This window comes from Sycon ciliatum, chromosome 1 (assembly GCF_964019385.1).
Source record: "Sycon ciliatum chromosome 1, ocSycCili1.1, whole genome shotgun sequence".
In the NCBI taxonomy this organism is placed as follows: Eukaryota; Metazoa; Porifera; class Calcarea; order Leucosolenida; family Sycettidae; genus Sycon; species Sycon ciliatum.
In genome coordinates, this window is record NC_088643.1 from 79399351 (window position 1) to 79420035 (window position 20685).

At 47.2% G+C, this 20685-nt stretch overlaps 1 protein-coding gene across 2 annotated transcripts in view; it reads right to left on the reverse strand.

Moving 5' to 3' along the window:
* LOC135805702 (dynein axonemal heavy chain 2-like) overlaps positions 1–20685 on the reverse strand; it is a 78054-nt gene that overhangs the window by 7800 nt on the left and 49569 nt on the right. For both annotated transcript variants that reach the window (XM_065319788.1, XM_065319789.1), the window contains 27 exons: positions 20473–20553; positions 20091–20207; positions 19670–19811; positions 19133–19344; positions 17744–17818; positions 17282–17446; positions 16550–16675; positions 16136–16225; positions 15588–15646; positions 15026–15092; positions 13383–13533; positions 12822–12971; positions 12415–12547; positions 11587–11731; positions 10923–11128; positions 10362–10488; positions 9801–9883; positions 6121–6221; positions 5274–5388; positions 4707–4797; positions 3361–3486; positions 2800–2880; positions 2245–2355; positions 1895–2086; positions 1169–1240; positions 755–867; positions 221–278 (listed from right to left, as the gene is read on the reverse strand). In XM_065319788.1, the coding sequence (XP_065175860.1) occupies positions 221–278; positions 755–867; positions 1169–1240; positions 1895–2086; positions 2245–2355; positions 2800–2880; positions 3361–3486; positions 4707–4797; positions 5274–5388; positions 6121–6221; positions 9801–9883; positions 10362–10488; positions 10923–11128; positions 11587–11731; positions 12415–12547; positions 12822–12971; positions 13383–13533; positions 15026–15092; positions 15588–15646; positions 16136–16225; positions 16550–16675; positions 17282–17446; positions 17744–17818; positions 19133–19344; positions 19670–19811; positions 20091–20207; positions 20473–20553 (3189 nt within the window). The remainder of the gene's footprint in view (positions 1–220; positions 279–754; positions 868–1168; positions 1241–1894; positions 2087–2244; positions 2356–2799; positions 2881–3360; positions 3487–4706; positions 4798–5273; positions 5389–6120; positions 6222–9800; positions 9884–10361; positions 10489–10922; positions 11129–11586; positions 11732–12414; positions 12548–12821; positions 12972–13382; positions 13534–15025; positions 15093–15587; positions 15647–16135; positions 16226–16549; positions 16676–17281; positions 17447–17743; positions 17819–19132; positions 19345–19669; positions 19812–20090; positions 20208–20472; positions 20554–20685) is intronic.

Below are 20685 nucleotides of genomic sequence, written 5' to 3' on the forward strand. Positions count from 1 at the left end.
CACGAAGTAAAATCTCTCTATTTTAGCATGGAAACATGCCAATAAGATGTAATCTTTGATTTTCAGATCATATCATTCAACAGTCGGGAAAGCTGAAAACAAGGCTTCGCAAGCCTCCCGTTCCATTTTTATCTCCACAGAAGTTTGAAAGAAGCCTCAGTTATCATAATCAAGCCATCGCAAAGTCCCACACTCGGTGAAATTGCAATGCCGCTCTCACCTTGTAGTCATCAAGTTCACCTTCCTTCGGAATGTAGTACGTTGGCAGGCTGGACAGGCTGTAGCCACAAGGTACCAGAAGCAAAAAAACATTGATGTTGATAAATCTCCAAACAAGATATGGGCTGTGACCCAGGTTAACGGTGCGTATTATGTTTCAAATCCTGCTATGACGCTTCTTAGCGAGGATGTTTCATTGGAAATTACCTGAACAACAGTAAGCAGGATTTGTTTCTGCACAGATTATAGACAAGATACGAAGAAAAAGGATCTTGGTGCAATGCGGTGCTTGGGTTCAAAACAACCGATGGCAGGCCTACCCAACTGACAGGTTTATCAGTTGGGCCAGAGCTAGCTACTTCTTTGGCCTAGATGATAAGAAGACCACTCACGCATCATGAATAACATGCACACACTACTGACTCATTGTGAATGACGTGAAAGTCACATAGGCAAGCTGCCTACAATACATCTCACTCCGTACTACTTGACAAATCAGTACGTGTAGTGATAGTATAACTTGCGACAGGCTTACAGATAGAATGGCTTCTCAACAGCCTTGTCCTGGAAGGTGTCGTTGATGTAGGTTGTCAGCAGACGTCGGTCAATGTCATCAGTCACATGACCGCCGTACATGACACCAGCCACCTGGACACCATGGCAACAGTCAGTGCACATGTCACATAGGGCACACTAATCCGTACATGACACCAGCCACCAGGACACCATAGCAACAGTCAGTGCATGTCACATAGGTCACACTGATCCGAACAGTGCCATAACATGACCCTTCTACCTCTCCACCCTGCCACTGACTTAAACATTGACACATGCCCTTTCATGCACAGTATAACATCAATTGTGCAATAGATGCCGAAGAAGACTTGACATTCCTGGCGTATGCTATCGTGGTCACGTTGGCATTGCTTCCTTGGCAACTTCGGCTTACCAAGTACTTGAGTGCATCCCATGGTGTTTCATCGTACTCATCAAGGTAGATACTGATCAGGCTCTCCGACACCTTCACAGAAAACACACACATACGCACAAACACGCATGCATCCACGTACACACACATGCACATACACATACATCAACAGAGGAGCATACTCGTGTTGCTTTCAAAAGCCTCGCATCTTATCTGCGTGTTAGGTAAATCTTTGTATTTCCACTTCACCACATTCATTCCATCATTGCCACATCAGTTTATCATAACTCCAAAGTTGCAGATGTTTGCAAATGGAGAAAACTCAATCAAGACCAAGCTTTTCGAGACCTTGGTACTGAAGCGTCACCAGAATACATCTAGATTGAAACATAGTTGTGTGCAGACACATGTACCCCCACATGCCCCCCCCCCCCCCCCCCCCCATACACACACGCACATGCAAGCACACGTACATGCATGTACACGCACATGCATGTACATACACATGCATGTACACACACACATGCGCATGCACACGCATGCACACACGCATGCACACACACACACACACACACACACACACACACACACACACACACACACACACACACACACACACACACACACACACACACACACACACACACACACACACACACATACACACACACACACACACATAAACCCACGCACGCACGCACGCACACACACACACACACACACACACACACACACACACACACAAACCTCATAGTCAGAGTTGTTGAAGCCATAGATGACATTCCAGCCCAGCATGAGGAACTTTCTGCGCTCAATGAGCACACTGTGAAAGAAGCAGAGTCCAAACAGCAGTGCTTGGTACTTGGTGCGTTTTCTGCACCGGTAGAAAGTGTCTTCTGTGACAAGTCCATACAAACGCTTCATGTTGGCCTTCAGACCCTGCCAGTCAAACAAGACAACAGAAAACAAGAGAAGACAGGCTCAGTGCACATCACTACCAATTGATAATAGTTATAGCACTACTTCTGAAGTAGTTCATACGCCTACCCCCTGCATGTGAATGTGTATCCAGGCCTGAAGAGAATAGCAGCACTTACTTTTGGAGGTTCGGTTGTCATCTTGATGCCCACTTGCAGAATGGAAATAGGAAACTGTGGATGCGGCGTGCTGCTTAGCCAGAGTCGGAAGTCTGGGTGAGCATCTTGAACCTGCAACACAACAAACCCAGAGCAACAGCAAACAGCACTGAGCCCGGACGGGGTCATTACCTGTTGGGAACAGCTGCCTCTTAGAAAGCTGCCACTGCCGCTCCCCAAGCGTAGTAGAGGAGGTGATAATTATGATGCTCATGTGCAAACAGGTGAATAGTACGTCATGCATTTTGTCTGTATGATACGTCAAAACTAGCATGCGGCATCTTGGTTGCTCTTTTACTTATCCTCTTCCCACAATTGTATTCTTGCACAACCTCAACCCGTTGTCTTGAGTGTTTGTGTGTGTGTGAACGCAGTCATTACAGATGCAGATTTGAGAGAGGATCTACTGTACTGATAGTTGTGCATGCTGAACAGACGGCAAGATTTCTTCCCTTTTTGCAAGGCTCCCTGCACACCAATATCAAATGAGACAAATCCGTACTACTACTAGCGTACCTGGAGCTGCTCAACAATCTTATCCAACTGTGGCATCCAGCTCAATGACAAATGACAGTTGGCCAAGAACACCCAGTTGCCCTGGAGTAGGAAAGCAATAGGCCAGCACATCACCCAGCACTGGTCAGCAAGCTGCATCTGTCAGAGTAGATCTGAAGCATGGCAGCAGCGGCTGGTGCCAAGGGACGATATTACGCATATAGTGCTGCTCTTCCCAGCAGTCAGATACCCCTGAACTTCTCTGTTTCTGAGTGAAGAGAGTCAGTTGCAAGAGCTGCCAGAGAGGCCTTAGCCATGTTTGGCTATGATTCTTCTTGCGTATCAAAAGTTTCAAAACACATGAGGACAGTTATCAGAGCAGGTCTTAGTGTCTCGCAAGAAAGAGGTGCACACACACACACACGCACGCACACACATACACGCACGCACACACAGTCAAGTAAGCATGTCGTCTATAAAAGCAGCCAGTACACTGTGGCTGTCTTACTCCGGCGTAAGCAGCCTAAGCAATGTACATTGTGGCTGTATGCATCCCACTGTAGAGTATTCCTCTGGCTGTACCTGCTTGACACCCTTTTGCAGCATGCGTGTAGCTATCGGTGCCTGTCCCTGTCCCAGAGACAGGGAATCAAAGTGGTCCAGCATTCCCAGTGACGTAGCGAGTTGAATCAGCTCATTGGTAGGGTCCTACAAACACAGCAAGCAAACATGAAGACATTACTGATATCAAATACACACTAAGGGGCCATCCGTAAAATTTAATATAGATTTTATTTAGAAACGAAAACTACCGGTAGTCGTTTAGGGGGGAGGGGGTTGAGCGCCTGTTCGTTTCTCGAAAATATCGATGTACATTTTGCATGCGTGAGCATGTCCAGACAAAAAGACAAAAATATCGATACTATGTAGCATGTGTATGTGTTCGTTTCTCAGGTGGGGGGGGGGGGGGGGGGGAGGGGGTTGAAGAGAAACGACTAGTTTTCGTTTCTAAATAAATATCGGTATTTACAGAAGGCCCCCAAGACAAGTTCCGGCACAAAGTGAAAAATTGGAACTGAGAGATCAGGGTCTGGATACGAAGTGTAAAAATCGTGGTCTCATCCTTTTTAAACTCGGATACTGAGCCAGTAATAAATGTAAAAAAAGAGAAGAAAACACATGAGAAGGAGTTATGCAGCAATTATCCACGACTGTTACAAGATGATAGACAGTCAGAAAGTGCGATAATAGGGCACAAAACTGACAGGCTACTGAGACATTCAGCGACCCGAGACTTAGCTCTAACACATCTCCAGTGCGCAAACCAACAGCCTTCCAACTTTCTGACTGTTTATCATCTTGTTACAGTCGTGGATAGTTGCTGTATAACTCCTTCTCATCTGTTTCTTCTCTTTTTCTCATCCTTTTTCCTCGAGGCAGATTGGATTATAATTTCGAGAATCCACAGACATGCCGATGTCCACTCGCCGCCAGGAAACCGCTTCTCAAGAGCCTCCCAAGAAATCGTTGCTCAACATCCTCTCTGGTCCACCAGACTTCGCACAGTCGCCACCTCCGCCGCCTCACCTGTCCCGCCTCCATCTAGGTCGGCTCAGCTCGGCGGGTAGGAGATGCCATCGTGGTTCACCTCCGCGTCCATCAACCTCTCCACTCAGATCAAACGAAAACCACGACCCCATGCATTAAAACCGGCTGCTCTGTGAAAGAAAGGCTGAATGTTATCTATTATGGCGTAATGTCCAAATATGATGGGTTTCGTGCACAAATCCCAGAGGTAACAATTGTTCTGCTTTGTCTATAGCCATAGCTCTGTCATACACAATACATTTACACACGGCTGCCTGAGCTGTTTGTACATGCTGCAAAGCTGAAGCAGCGGTTCCTAACTGTACTTTGTAGCTACTTACCACACCAGATGAGAGGACGAAAATGAGAGGTGTGCGTGTTGTGGAGTCCTCGACCACACTCTTCATGTCCAAAACCGGTGGCTCAGTGAACCTGTGTCACAAACAGACCGGCAGGCACATCATACATGGCATGACATGATACTACCTAGTCAGATGAATAGAAGGATAGATCAGGACAATTCCACACATTTGCAGTGGTATTGAGCAGACCAACACCACCCCGGCTAAGTTCCTGTTGTCCTCAGCCACATGCGCTTGTACATGTAGCTAGGTCACGGCGGTCACAACGCACAACATGTAACACAAGCGGCACAACATGTAAGTCACACAATGGAATTCACTAGGCAGCAGTGTACCTACTGCAGGGCTTCCTGATTATAATTATACACCCTTAGTTCAGACAGTCTGGGAACAACACGTGGTTACCACCCCATACCCATCACAATACCATGTATGCAAGTCACCCAATCGGTGGTCAAGCTATGATACTGCATAGCACTAGCAGCAGACCATGCTACAAGCTATGACACTGCATACATGTACCACTAGTACCAGGCCATTGCTTACTTCACACCAAGGTTGTTGATGATGAACGTCGTGGAACACAGTGTGACGCGGTCTGGCCGGATTGATCGGACAATCAGCATCTTCTGCAGTTCGTTCAGAGACCTGTCCCACTCACCTATGCAGTCCATTCAGCACAGCACAGTGCAGTACACCACATCATGGCACAGCACCGCACAGTACAGTACAGCACAATATGGCACAATACGGCACAGCGCAGCACAGCATTAAACTATCATCATGATCAAGACCAACAGTACAACTCCAATAGAAGACTACACAGTCTATCAATCAAGGCAAGTAACATACAGTCAACTTTGCGAATAATCAACCTCGATCGTGCATGAGAAAAGTGTCGTTATTCGCGAGTTTTCAGTATTCGTGGCATTGTAAGTATGCAGTTGAGTGGTCAGTAGGTCTGAATATTCTGTTATTATTCACGAGTTGTTGCTATACCCGAGGTGGTTATTCACGAGTTGTTGCTATACCCGAGGTGGTTATTCACGAGTTGTTGCTATACCCGAGGTGGTTATTCACGAAGTTGACTGTACTTCCAATAGTGGTGTGCTATGTCTGACTTGCAAGCATCCAATATCATGTCATCCAAGCCACCATGGCAGGGATAGGCAACACTAGCAATTCTGGCAATTCACAACCTCCGTCACAACCTCCGTCAGTATGGGTACAGGGCAACGGCATTGTGGAGTACATTAAACATTTGGCATGACCAGATTTAGAAAAGAACAATGCAGGTACATGGCTAATTTGAGAGAACAAAGTGACCCAGTAAATGAGCTAATTTGACCAGCAAGAGCTGTGCAACATCATCAGCAGAATCCCACATTCTCACCTGGAAGTGTGGTTTTCTCGGGCTCAGCACTTGTATACCAAGCATTCCATTCACGCTGCTCCATTTCAAATGAGTTGATCATGCCATGGAAGTTGGGCAGTCTAGCATCACATTGACACAAAGTAGCACATTGACACAAAGTAGCACATTGACACACAGCAGCACATCACCAGTATTAGTGACAGTTCAATACGCACATGCCCACCAAACATGCCATCGCAGAATGTGTTGCCCTGAACCATGATTCACCCCGGGAATCCGCCGTGGAACTCCGTAGAACCCGGCAGCCACCAGGTCTTTGTTTCTCTCGTGGTAGTGGAAGTTGCCCATCCACCCACCTAGGCTGGATGTATGTCTTCCGCCGTTCTTCTTGGTATTGCATGCTGGTGCGTATGGCTCTGCAGTTTATTCCATACTGTTTTTTTTGAATGCTCTGTTCGTGAGGTCCGACTGGCAGCGGGGCAGGGAGAAATGCAATACATGGGCTGGGGGCCAAAATGTGTGTTTTTCCTGTAGCCTGGCTGAGCGGTCGTAGCTAGGAATTTAGGGAGTCATTGTTTTCAGGCACTCCCCTGCCACCCAGTCCCCCATATTTACCAATGATGGGCGTAGGAACCGGTCCGGCAGGCCCGGCGGTCGCCGGACCAATAATTTGGCAAAAAAAAAAAACTCTGCCAGAATCCACAATCGGTGCTGGAGTAATTTATTACAATAGTCAGCAAACGAGTTGACAGTGCGGCAGAGCGGAGGTAGGGCGTTCCACCGATTCGCGCCAAGATAGGATAGAGAGTGCAAACCAAAGCGTGAGTGACAGTGCGGAAGATATAAGGTATTGGTTTGTTGACCCCGTGTGACAGCTCTAGTGCAGTGTGTGGCGCCTAATAGTGTGTATATTGACTGCACAAGACGGCTGAATTTTATATTTCAATTTTGCAGTGTCCCTGTGAGTGTTACTTACCTTTGCTTGTGCTCTGGAAGGGAATCGATCTCCGCGTAGCTGACCATGTCTGACTCTTTGCCTGCTAAATTTAACCCTCCCAAGGACTTCCACTTCCCCAAGCGAACGTTTGGAGCTAAGAAAGAGGAGCGATCCTTCAGGATGGATTGGTGTGAAAAGTTCGCGTGGCTCCACTACGATGTGGAGAAAGACGTTGCGATTTGTCATGTTTGTTTGACGGCAGACGTGGAGAAGAAATTCCTTGCCAGTACCAAGCGTGACCTTGCTTCCATTAGCAAGGGATTCACGTATTGGAAGGACGCAACGGCATCGTTCAAGAAACATCAAACGAGCAAAAGTCACCAGGAGGCTGTTAGTGCAACTGAAGTGCTCCCTACCCAGGTGAAAGACGTCTGTGAAATGCTCAGCACTCAGCACCAGCAGCAGAAGGTGGAAAACCACGGAATGTTTCTTAGGATTCTGGAGAATGTTCGCTTTCTGGCTCGACAGGGGTTGGCATTGAGAGGCCATGGTGACGATTCGGACAGCAACTTCTTGCAGCTCTTGCGTTAACGGTCATCTGACTGCCCTGGAATCCTTGAATGGTTGGACAAAAAGACGAACAACTATGTGTCGCCTGTCATCCAGAACGAGTGTCTGAAGATCATGTGCCTGCAACTCCTCCGGCAAGTGAGCTCCTGCATTCAAAACAATCGCTTCTTCTGCGTTATGGCTGATGAATGCACGGACTCCAGCAACAAGGAGCAGTTTGTTTTGTGCATTCGGTGGGTTGACGACGCCCTGGTCGATCACGAGGACTTCATTGGCCTCTATGAAGTGCCAAGTATTGGATCGGATATGCTGGTGTCCACAATCAAGGAGGTCCTGCTCCGCATGAGCTTGTCATTGTCTGGCTGCAGAGGCCAGTGCTACGACGGAGCATCTAATATGACTGGCAGTCGGAATGGTGTAGCTGCTCAACTGCAATCAGTGGAGAACCGTGCTGTGCTGACCCATTGTTACGGCCATGCACTCAACCTTGCTGTTGGGGACACCCTGAAAAGGTCAAAGATCTGCCGTGATGCCATGGATGTTGGCTTCGAGATCAGCAAGCTGATTCGGTTTTCTCCAAAGCGCAGTGCTGCGCTGGAGCGGGTCAAAGTGGCCGAGAGTGGAGATAATGAGTCACCTAACACTGGTATACGTGCGTTCTGCCCTACACGGTGGACAGTCCGTGCCGATGCCATTGAAAGCATTCTGCTGAACTACAATGAGCTGAATGTGCTGTGGGAGGAGTGCCTTGACGGGGGCAAGCTTGATCCTGACGTCAAAGGAAGAATCATTGGTGTGAAGTCTCAGCTGGCCAGGTACACCCTGCTCTTCGGCCTGCACCTTTGCCTGGCAATCCTTCGGCTGACCGACAACTTGAGCCGAACTCTGCAGAAGCAGACGCTGTCTGCAGCAGACGGACAGGCATCAGCTGCTTTGACTGTGAAGACTCTGGAGACCATGCGCTATGATGAGGCATTTCAGCTGTTCTTTGGCCGGGTTGAGGTGGACCGCAAGTCCACTGGCACTGATGAACCTGCTCTCCCGCGAAAAAGGAAAGCTCCTGCACGGTTTGAGATTGGCACCGGAGTGGGCCACCATCATGAAAACCCAGAGGACCAATTCAGGCCAATGTACTTCGAGGCACTTGATTTAGCGGCTGCTTGTATTAGAGACCGATTCGACCAGCCTGGGTACAAAGTGTACCGGAGCTTGGAAGAGGTTCTAGTTCATGCAGCCATTCAGGCAGTGACTATTCCAAGCAGCTTGCAGGCGTCAGTTCCTTTTACAAAGATGACATAGATGAGCACCTTCTGAAGGGACAATTGCAGACCTTTGCCACTCATTTCCAGCAGGCTACCAGCGATGGCAGAGTAACACTCCGACAGTGCCTATCTTACCTGCGTGAGATGTCTCCGGAGCATCGTGAGCTCTATAGTGAGGTGTGCACAGTTGCCCGTCTCCTGCTCGTTATGCCGGCAACAAACGCAGTTAGCGAGAGGTCTTTCTCTGCTATGAGGAGAATCAAATCGTACCTTCGAAGCACCATGCTCCAAGGAAGGCTTAATCACCTCATGTTCTTGTCAATCCACAAGGATCTCCTAGATCGCCTTTGTCTCCGCAGCACTGCTAATGAGTTTGTGCGTGGTAGTGAGCACCGTCTTTCGTATTTTGGGAAAATTTAAATCACGAACATGTTTGTGTACTTCTCAGTTATACACAGCAAATACTTACGAATTATTATCACTATACAAACTTCACATCTTGTCAGTCTTAAGCACTGCCCTCAAGCATAACCTACAATTTTAGTATTCGATGTACACACTAAACCCAGCTCGAAGTGTTGCCTCCTCATGACAGATGTTTAAACTACCAGCCCATGGTGTGACGCTACACACATAAGAGAAATGCAATTCAACTGCATAAACATCATTGAATAAGTCATGACATCATTATCAGTGTATGACGTCATCATCTGTTATAACGTATTTGATTCTCAGGTCCGCCGGACCAACCAAAAATTGCTTCCTACGCCCCATCATGTTGCTTCCCTGCCTTTTGCAGCTCTTTCATTCATTTCCACGTTTTGTGGCTGCGCGCGTGTGGTTTCTTCTACCCTTTCCTGGCACTGACGCAAGCAGGCATATACACCACCCACACAGAGTAACGGTATCACTGAGCAGTAACAACATACTTGTCCAGTTCAGTTATGTTGTCCCAGGCTGACTCCGGTAACCATTTGGTTGGATTATCAACTTGTGTCTCGCGGTCTATCACCTGCCATATCATACATATGCAGAATCACACGCACACGCACATACGGACACATACGCAACACACATGGACATTCAAGCATGAATGTATGATTAATTACATGTACTTGCAGTTTCTACTTTCCCGCTGGCAGCAAGGATAAATTTCTTTACATCACATGACGTCGCCCCAGATATCGGCACTCGTCTCTCCTAGAGTGTCCACCCTCGCTGATGGTCAAACTACATACATGTACATAATTATGTAGCTACATGTATGAAGGGAATAGTTGAAGAACCACATATGTCTGATACCACCATGCAAGCACCAAGTGTAATTAACTCGTTTGTAAATGACAGTAGAAAACAACAGCGTTAACACTCAACCAGAGTTCATGATGGTTGTTACAGCAGCAGGACTTGCAACCCACACCAAGCAAGCCATTTGACACTGTGTCGGTTGCGAGGTGGCACCCTCTAATTAAAAGATGGACGCGACTTACCACACCCCCACGTAAGAAGAAATGGTAGTCATCCATGTTGAGCTCCTCAGCTGCCTCCATGATCTTGGCACACATGTGGAAGCTGAAAAGCAGCTTGTGCCTCTCGAACAGGCCACGGCATGTGTACCTGGGCAACAAAAGTAGCAACAGCACCATCATCAGCATCATTATCATTAGCAGCAGCAGCAGCAGCAGTATCATCATCAACAGCAACAGTAGCAGTAGTAGGAGCTTGAATAAAAAATATTGTGTCCAGCAGTAGGAGCAGGAGATTGACGCACTGTACATGATTTCCCAAACCCAGATCATGATCCTGTTAGCAATCATTTGTGAGTAGAACTGATCTAACTCCGGGGCAGTGAAGAATAGCATGACTCTACTGTCCCAGCCCAAGCACGTATAGAACACTGACATTGGTCTTGTCAGGATGGTTTGCATACATACAAGTGCATGCACACCACCTACACACACCCGTACTTATATGCAGCATGTATGGTTGCCCAACCAGTACCTTAACATATCTGAGCTACTTGCAGTATAACTCTCACCAGTTTCCCTCACCTGTATACAGCATACGTGTGGTAGTTATTCAACTCCTTGATCCGATTGGCCAATTTGAAGTGTGCGTAGTTGGGACTCTTGTCAATGGACATGTTGAACAATTCTATGTAGGCATCCAGTGAGAACTGGTACATGGGATCGATCCTTCCCATATCGTTCAAGACGAAGAAGAGAATTGAAGCGCGCTTTGCGCACGGCCGGTATTGCTGCGGGATGGAAATTAAGATGAAAAACATGCAGAGTGAGAGGATAGTGCCATCATGCACATGACATTAAAAATACACTCAGCACACCATGCATATCAGTGTAATGTAATGTCACTAAGGGCTTGTTCACATTAGGCTTGTCAAGAAACTGCAAGGGCCTCAAAAGGAGACACGAGTACAGCAACCGAACGATTCGTTTCAGGCAGTGAGCAAGGAATGCAATGAAAAACGATTTAGATACGGGTACACGCACACACACACACACGCATGCACGCACAAGAACAGTCTGAACTCTTTTATCATTCCTCCAGGTATAACATATATGGACGGCCTTGACAGCTTGCTTGAACAATTCTGCACTGAAAGAAGCAGATTCCTTTAGTTTCTAGAGAGCCCCGTGTGACCCATACCCACCACCCGTGCTCACAGTTTCAGTGTGTGACTGTTAGCACACTTACTTCACGTGCGGCGTCAATCTCCTTCTCCGTGACTTCGCTCACTTCTAGCTGCTTGGTTACCTCCTCAGAGGTTATCTTTGACGATTGGAGTGTTTTCACGAGATCTTCGTCATCGAGTAGAGAACCCTGGGCTGTGCTGAGAAGCCTGGTATTGACAACAGCACATGGTGGTCACACAACTTAGAAAAACAAACAAATAAACAAGCAACAAACAAATTCAACACCACACAACACATGAATACAATAGAACAAGGATCTACTAGTACATTGTATGGTTAACCCTTCCCGTGCTGGCCCCTTCCCGTGCTGGCCCCTTCCCGTGCTGGCCCCGGCTTCCCGTGCTGGCCCCTTCCCGTGCTGGCCCCTTCCCGTGCTGGCCCCTTCCCGTGCTGGCCCCTTCCCGTGCTGGCCCCTTCCCGTGCTGGCCCCTTCCCGTGCTGGCCCCTTCCCGTGCTGGCCCCTTCCCGTGCTGGCCCCTTCCCGTGCTGGCCCCTTCCCGTGCTGGCCCCTTCCCGTGCTGGCCCCTTTTTCTCCAGCAAACTGACTTTCCAGCGCACTGACTCTCTCTAGCCTATGGACTCCACGCAGCTGAATCATAAAGGAGAAGTGAAAAAGACGAATCAGCAGTAGTTTGACAGATATACCAGTATTACATACTGCTATGAAAGGAATTCGGGTGGACACACCCATTCCCATAGCGCTGCACATCCGAACCAGTTCCGTTATTTTACATACTATTTTACATACTGAGACAGAAACTAGAAAGAGCTGCAGACAACTGGCACTATGCACTACGCATGAGAGAGCTATACAGCTAATGTACCGTACCTCAGAATCTTGTCCTCGAGTTCCTCCAGCTTTCGCTTTCCTTCAGCAATGCTGACGACGAGTGTGTCTTTCTGCATCTCCAGCTCGGGTTTCTCTTTACGAACCACAATACCAAGGAGCTGTGCCTCCAAACCTGAACAGCAGTGGAACAGAGTTACCAGCAGATGGAAATGGACAATCGGGAAAGACTGAAACATTCAATGTGAAACCAATCTTGAAAACATCCCAAGCACTGTCCATTCAGGGATCATGATGAGACCTCTACATCCGGCAAAACCCACAAAATACATGCACTTCATTTCCTCTGAATTTGGCATGCTTTTTTACCCACACCCTGGCTGACACGTGCACATGAACATACAACGTATGCAGACATGCCAAACAAGAAGCAAGACGGGTCATCTCACCTTGCTCCTTGACTGCAAAGTTGACGATGGTGGTCTTGGTGGCAATTTCGGGTGTGTAGTGCGGATTGCTGAGCTTGGTGGTAACGTAGAACTTGAAGTCCGGGTTGTATTCGACCTCCTTGTCACCCAGCCGTATCATGTACCTACCACCTGCAGTAGTGCAGTGTAGCACGGTGTAACAAATAGAAACCAGGCACCATCAGGCACAGAGTAAACCCTGGCTCTGGCTAAGAACTCCATTATGCTACCATGCCAGTATTGTCATACAGCTACTGTCTGAAAGTACATGTATCACGGCTAGGCAGGCATCAGTGCTGCATTGCATGGCCAAACAGGCATGCTGCATTGATTTGTTTGGGTATTCTTGCCTGTGTAAGAGGCGTCACTCATATGGACACAGTGCATGTATCCTCGACTGCATGATTATGTTCTAGCATTTGATCTTCCATGCTTGAACTCGCTGGGCTGTGCGCAGATAGCACTAGCACTGAGGTGAATGAAGAACATGCATGCTACTATCATGACCATGACCTTTATCCACGTAGGCACACACACACGCACCTTGCTTGATGATAGATTTGTTGAGGACAGGTCCGAGAGAAGGATCCAGCTCCTCCTGTACATTCTGCAGCAGAACTGGGGTACCAAACTGGACTGCATTCTCCAGTGTTCGCAGGAAATCCGCCTGCTGCAAATCGATTACCCTCAGGTCCTACAAGGATGATAGAAAAGTGAAAGGCAACCAAATGTACACAGTGTCACCCAGTTTCATGAGTAAATTACAGATGAAGATAATTTCTATTCCAACAATAACGGTCAGTAATCATCACTTGGATAATAATTCAACACTCCTATAGCAAAACACACAAAATCATAAGAAGTAGAAGACTAGCGGTAGAGAATACGCATACCATGCATGAACAATAAGAGCCCTCTCTCGATGGAATCCCTCTCTCAATGGAATCCCTCCTTTTTCCCTCCACCCCCCCCCCCCCAACCTTCCCCAGTAAGTGTCTAAGACATTTTCGAAGATAGAGGCACCGGGGTACGTGTATTGCGATTGACGAGTATGACACAAAGCCATAAGGAAACACGCTCGATAGTGGTTGTGAATAATATGAATACAACGAATCCGTGTTACACTCGTTATTAACCCTTTATTACCGGATTACTTGCACAGCATGCACCAGAATTACGAATTTCAGCACAATTTCCAACTTCACCAGGTCATAACTTTGGTCTCCTTCACTTGATTTTCACAATCTAGGGCTTGTTGGAAAGCTCTTGGCGAGAGCAACGCCAGGGTACCAAGCTCCATTATCCAGTCGCCACAAATCAGGCGCGGTAACACAGCAAAGATGTCTCCAAGCCTGATATGCAAGCAAATTCGTCACATCAACGCCATTCCACTCTCCTTCATCGCAGAACGCTCAAATTTGTTTGAGACGATTCAAACTTCAGCCGACTACGTCATTATCATGTGCTTAGTCGCTCAAAGAGCACACGAAAAGGGATTTCCCCCAAAAATGGCGAAGTGATCGATCAAAAATTTGAATTTGCCGAGATGAGAATACGGCGCGCGATATCTCTGGCGTCCGACATCGTAACTCTTCGGCGATTGTTGGATTGGATAGCTTGGAGTTTCCGCTACCAAATAGACCTTTCGATTGTTGAATTCGCACAAGAAATGATTGAAACGATTGTTGAATTCGCACAAGAAATGATGGAGTTATGAAGATATTACTGGCCTACAGACGTTCGATCATATGATCGAAAGTCTGCAGGCCGGTAATAAATAATAGTCACTATTTGTTCATGTGTACGCCCTCTTTACGTCATGCTGACATCTTGATGCATGCAATGCGGGCACAGTTTTGCAGCCCTCGTGCCAGAGCATGCGCAGTGAGCCAGTGGCTCATCTTCGGCTATCTTTTTCCTTTCGCTCTCACTTGTCTCACCTGTTGTTTTTAGTGACATTGAAATCAAGTTGACTCAACTAATCTCAAGTAAATAGGACAATGTTGTTCCAAGAACCGGAATACCTCCAAGCAAATTGTTTGAGTGATCAGTAATTATTTGTGCGTGGCCATTGCCCCCCCCCCCATAAAGCTACACACAATACCATATAGGTGCGCGCCAGTATGCTGAATCATACTGGGATGGTATATGTACTGGTACATGTACATGCTCAGGCTGCCGCTTACCCTGGCCTTCTCCATGTGCTTGATCCACTTGATAGCCTGACCTTGTGGGTCAACCATCAATGGCCATCTGACAGCCAGGCATACACAGGCATACACAGACATACACATAGCAGAGCAGAGGCCGGCAGCAGAAATAGCAGCATCATCATCGACAGTGAAACCTACTGCGGTGAAATACCAGCTGTGTTTAGAGACTGGCCGTTCCAGGCCCCGACCATACCTGACTACATACATTTCACCTGTGTTGAAAGACAACCAGCCTATAAAGGCTGAGTTTTCATGCACCCTGGCCTGGTTGCTGAACACAGGTTTGACGGTACATGTAAGGACACAATCATGGGATCAGAAAACAGCACGGGACGTGTCCAGTTTTATACCCGTAGCACTACATCGCACAATACATCACAGCGCATCACCTGAGGTGTAAGAGCTGCTTTTTGTCATTGGAGGAAGCCTGTGGGACAGCTCATGGGCTAGTTTGCTGCCATACACGTTGTGCAATTCACATCTACAGAACAACCTTGATAACAGTCTAGTGACTGGAAGTCACTGTCAACCTTACCTTCGACCACGGGTTACGACCACACCGTTTTCGGTGGAGAATGAATCCGATGGCAGACCCTACACCAGAAACAGCACAATCCAGACACACAGCCATGGGTGGACACATGCACGGCAGCACAAGAAGGTTCAGGAAAGCACTGAATACAACCTGGAGACAGAGTTTTCGACTACTAGTAAGCAATCGCCGTGGACATGGAGTTCCTGGCTTATTTTCGCCGCAATGATGGCATTCTTGTGATGAATGATGGCAACACAGTAATATGAACATTTTTCTGAGCACAATATCATATCAATGTTGAATTACCTTTGAGAAAACCAGAAGAGCATGTCGACAAGCCTGCTCATTACCCCAAATTCATACTTGTACTTTGAGTAGCTATTCGCGCACAGTAGGTTGAACTGTTAAAGGATGATAATTAGGTTGGTTATTCGTCTTTCTTGCCGGTGTTCTTGTTGATAGGTTTGCATCCAGTATGTACCAGAGTTTATATACGGTGTTTGCCGCTTTTGAGAATCTAAGTCTACAAATACCACAAATCCACATACCTGAATATTCCACTGTCGTACAGTCGTTGCTTTGCCAAGGAAGCCAGAAAAGGAGAAGTCTGGATTGCAGGGTACTCTGAGCTCACGGACCTACAGAGCAATAGCAGAAATGTGCCAGGTGCACAGCAAGATTGTTTTTATCAGACTACAAGCAGCGTGTGACGCATCACTCAGCATTGCTACACACAACACACATGTTGACGTGGCAGAAGTACAGGCATACACTGGACATGCATTCATGTCCTGGAGACCTATGTGTTTATCGTCAGAGGTCTGCATGATCTAAAAGATGGGACAACAATACCTCACAGTCACATCCTAACTTGCTTTACCAGAGACATCTAGTTCCATAACACGTGAGATCTAAAACCTAGGCCTTCTAAACTACACCGCAGCATATATTCGGCATTGTACCTTTTTCAGCCAAATGTTCTCCACCAAGTCATCCCGGTAGTTGGAGAGGAATGGGCCAGCATAAGACATAAATGCAGCAGCCATGAGGCAATCTCCAACTAAATAGCTGATTGCTTCCTCCAGCAGCTACGCAGTTAAAACAACAAGACATGAAGAGCACGTATGTGTCCACCAATTGCAGTGCACAAAATGTACACGAACATTGTTATGCACAACTTCACATGCACACACACGCGCACACACATATGCACACACACACACACACACACACACACACACACACACACACCTCAGACCTCAGACCTCAGACATGCCCATCACGGAAGCGATGATAGCGAACAGCTATGTTAGACATAGCAACTGGTGCTGGGATTTCACCATTTAACAGCTTGCAAGGCTGATGAACACACACACACACACACACACACACACACACACACACACACACACACACACACACACACACACACACACACACGTGCGCGTTCACGCACGCACGCACACACCCACACATCTGAAACATCCATGGATATACAATATTACTGGAGGTCTGCAAACACTCCACCCTGGAATGATCAGTCTCAATCAGTTTCGGGAGGTTTTTTTTACTTCAATTCTCTCACTATGTACAGCATACACGATACAGGCTTCCCGGATGTTGCACAATGCCATTGAGTGAGGCTTCCCTGAGCTTGTGCAATACCATTGAGTTAGAAGACTAGAATAGCTTACCAGCACGTTTGCCTCCCAGCGCACTCTTTCTCCTGCCAAACCAGACACTAGCTTTCCAGCGCGGTCCAATTTCAGTGCCAGCATCTCCGCATTAGCCTTCAGTTCTTCTTTCATCTTTAGCTTTTCATCATACTGCCGTTTCAGGTCCTCCACTCTGTCTTCCACCTGGTCATGGGGAATTTGTAAGATTGAAAATGACAGTTATGAGGAGTGTTTGTTGCAATAAAATGCAACCATCTCTGATTTCTGAGTATGAGGGTGTGCTTGCTTATGCCAGTTTTCATTTTTGACAATGCTTGTTCCTCCATGGTCGGTTGCTGTGAACACTGTGACGAAGTTGATTGCATGAGCCCTTCTTGTGTCAGCAAGACAGCAGCAATTCACTGACTCACAACATATAACACGTTGATGCATGCATGGTACAAGTCAAAACCATCAAGAGAAGCATGCCATCCACCTTACCTCCTTCAGTTTCTGCTGTGCGTCCTTCAGAGATGCTTGTGCAGCCTCTAGCTTGACAGTGGCATCAGCCAAGCGCTAAAAGCAAGGACATGCAAGAAATAACTACAGTAAAACCTGTAACTAACGACCACCCCTTGGTGCCCGGAAAAGTGGTCTTTAGTGGCAGGTGGTCTTTAGTTAGAGGTTTGCACCGCGCGGCCATATATGGATCCCATTATATGATATGTATGTCAAAATGCAGATAATACAATCCCCCACCACTTGCGCACTGACATTCTTCTTTCAGATCATACAACGTTAACACTTGGAGAGAGAGAAAATCAAGTTTTTTATACACCGGAAGCGATACGACCTTTTGACCCGTATGTCGACTCACTGGGTTTCCAGAGCAGCGCTGGCCTGGCCAGGCACTGGACTAGTCACTATCGACTCCATCCTCATCTGTGTGCGACTACACTGGCAACTGGTATCAGTGTGTAGATCTACAGTGGAAACTCAGTCTTGGATGTAGTGTAGCGTAAACTGTACTGGTGTGTACCAGTACTCGATCTACGTGATGCGGCAATGTTGCGAGTTTTCGCACCTTCACTGTGGACTAGTATCCGCCATCGTTTCCTGGCCTGTGTTCCGTACAGGTGAGTACATGTACCGTAGCATGCTAGCTAAACCAGCACAGACTGTCACTGTGTCAGTGTGACCTGGTGACTGAGCTGTGTGATTGCGCTTCCACAGAGAGCCGCTTAGTCTTAGTTTCTCCTTCGAGTAGTAATATCGATCAAAGAGCGCTTTGGATGCGCTCTCCAAGACGTTTTCTATCATGTTTGTTCTTGACAGCACTTGAAATTATGACAGGTGTAGTGCAGTCCACACTGATTCCACAGTAAAAATGAGACTGCGTTCATTTGTCCAGCTGTAGTATCGAAACGACCATGGAAAATCATCAAAATTTCGAGAAGGAGCTTCGAGCAATGTTTGATTTGCTACATCGCGGTCGCTAGTTACGGGTCAAAATTCGACATTGGGACAAGAAAAGGCGGTCGCTGGTCGCGTTCAGCAGGTAGTCGCTAGTCACAGTGCATTTTGAATGTGAGACCGTCCGTGCCTGGTGAAGTGGTCCGTAGTACCAGGCTGGTCGCTAGTCACGGTGGTCTTTAGTTACAGGTTTTACTGTATATGAATAATGCCGCAACATTCAAATTTGTGAGTAGTATTGGGAATGCATGTATTACACACAATGAAAACGGATACAGGCGAGTACAAGTTCACCGCATCAGGAAAGATACTAAGTCAGCTTGTACCATGCAAAGAACAGCAGGCATCACAGGACAGAGCGTATAGAACCAGTCAATGCTGCAATAAAGTGCACTACGGCCTAATGGTTCGTCTTACTTTCTTCTTGGGCTCCACAACTCTGTAGATACGTCCATAGACTTCCATAGCTCTCACCCACATGCACAGGGACTTGGCAGCGAATGACACACGGCCAATGTTGTCCGGTTGAAAGTCCTTGTCCGAGCAGATACTGCCGATCTTCTTGAGTATCTTGTCCGAGATGTTTTCCTTGTTGAAATTAATCAGTGAGTTGATGAAGTTACCTTCACCTGTATTGGCAAATAAAACCATAATATTATGCATATAAATAAGGAATAACGAGGTTTTATTGTGTGACTCAAGTTTCACGCTTATGCTATGAATTGTGTATAATTATATCAGTTTTTGAATGAGGGGAAACAGTTACCCCTAATCCATTTTTCCATTTTCCAAAGTTGACTTGCCACCCAAAATGCAACGTGCCCCGATTTCACCATTTTTCACAGGAGGGCGCTCAATTAGAGTAACGGGGCGTTGCCCCCCCCCCCCCCCCCTCCCCACACACACACCCTACTTTGGCTAGAGCCCTGACAACTGTACATATCTATCACTTACCAATAGCACGCTTGGCGTCAGGCCATCCTGTCTTTTCGCCCTTCAGAATCATGACGGCGTCCATGACACGTTCCACCAGCGGAGGTGGCATAGTGTACGATCTCACTTCCGTCATGTCAGTCTTATTCAGGGACTTCAGTGCCTGCAGAAGAAGCAGGGAGCATAGCAGCCTGCTGAATACACCTATGCATTCGTGAGCCATCCTGAGGCCTACGAAATCAGTACTGCATTGTATTACTATGCTCCTCCAAACGGCAATAGCAACATCAGGGTGATAAATAACAGAAGCAAGTATGGATTGCATGGGGCTCTGTGCTTTCTAGTTTCTGATGAGTCAGCAAGATGTCAAACTTGAATGATTACCGATATTCTAACATGCCCAGGAAAAGACACAGCTTTCAAGTCCAGGTACTGTACTCGCCTCTGTAGCGGCTTCAAGAGCTGGGATGGCTTCAGCAAGGTCTTTCTGAGCAGCTTCAGCAATTGCCTTGCAGCGTTTCTCTTCCTCAGCAATCTTTTCACCACGAGCAGCAACCATCTGAAGAAACAGAACACAACCGGGAAGACACTTGAGGGCATCTGAACAGGATGCAGGAATGCGAACAGAAGGGAGAGCGGGAAGGGGGGGGGGGGGAGGGCAACGAGAAAGCGTGAAGTAGGGTGCATAATAACACAGACATGCTTGAATGGAACACTCACACTCTGCTGCAGATACATGTAGGCACGCAGTGCGAGTGGTATTATCATGCAAGGATATTGCTGGATGAGTGTGGAGCGCTGATCATACCATGCTAAGACCTAACCTTCTTTTGATCATCGGCTTCACGCTTTTGCTGCACCAGAACGATCAGGTACTCCTCGCATTCCTTCTGGAATTGAGCCACCTTTAGCACAGTGATACAGGCGCACAACACACAGCACTAGCAACACGAATACAGGACTGGAAGCACTTACTCTTCGAGGCCGGGTGACCACTTTCATTCAATGTATGTGATGTTTGTAATTACTCCATCTCC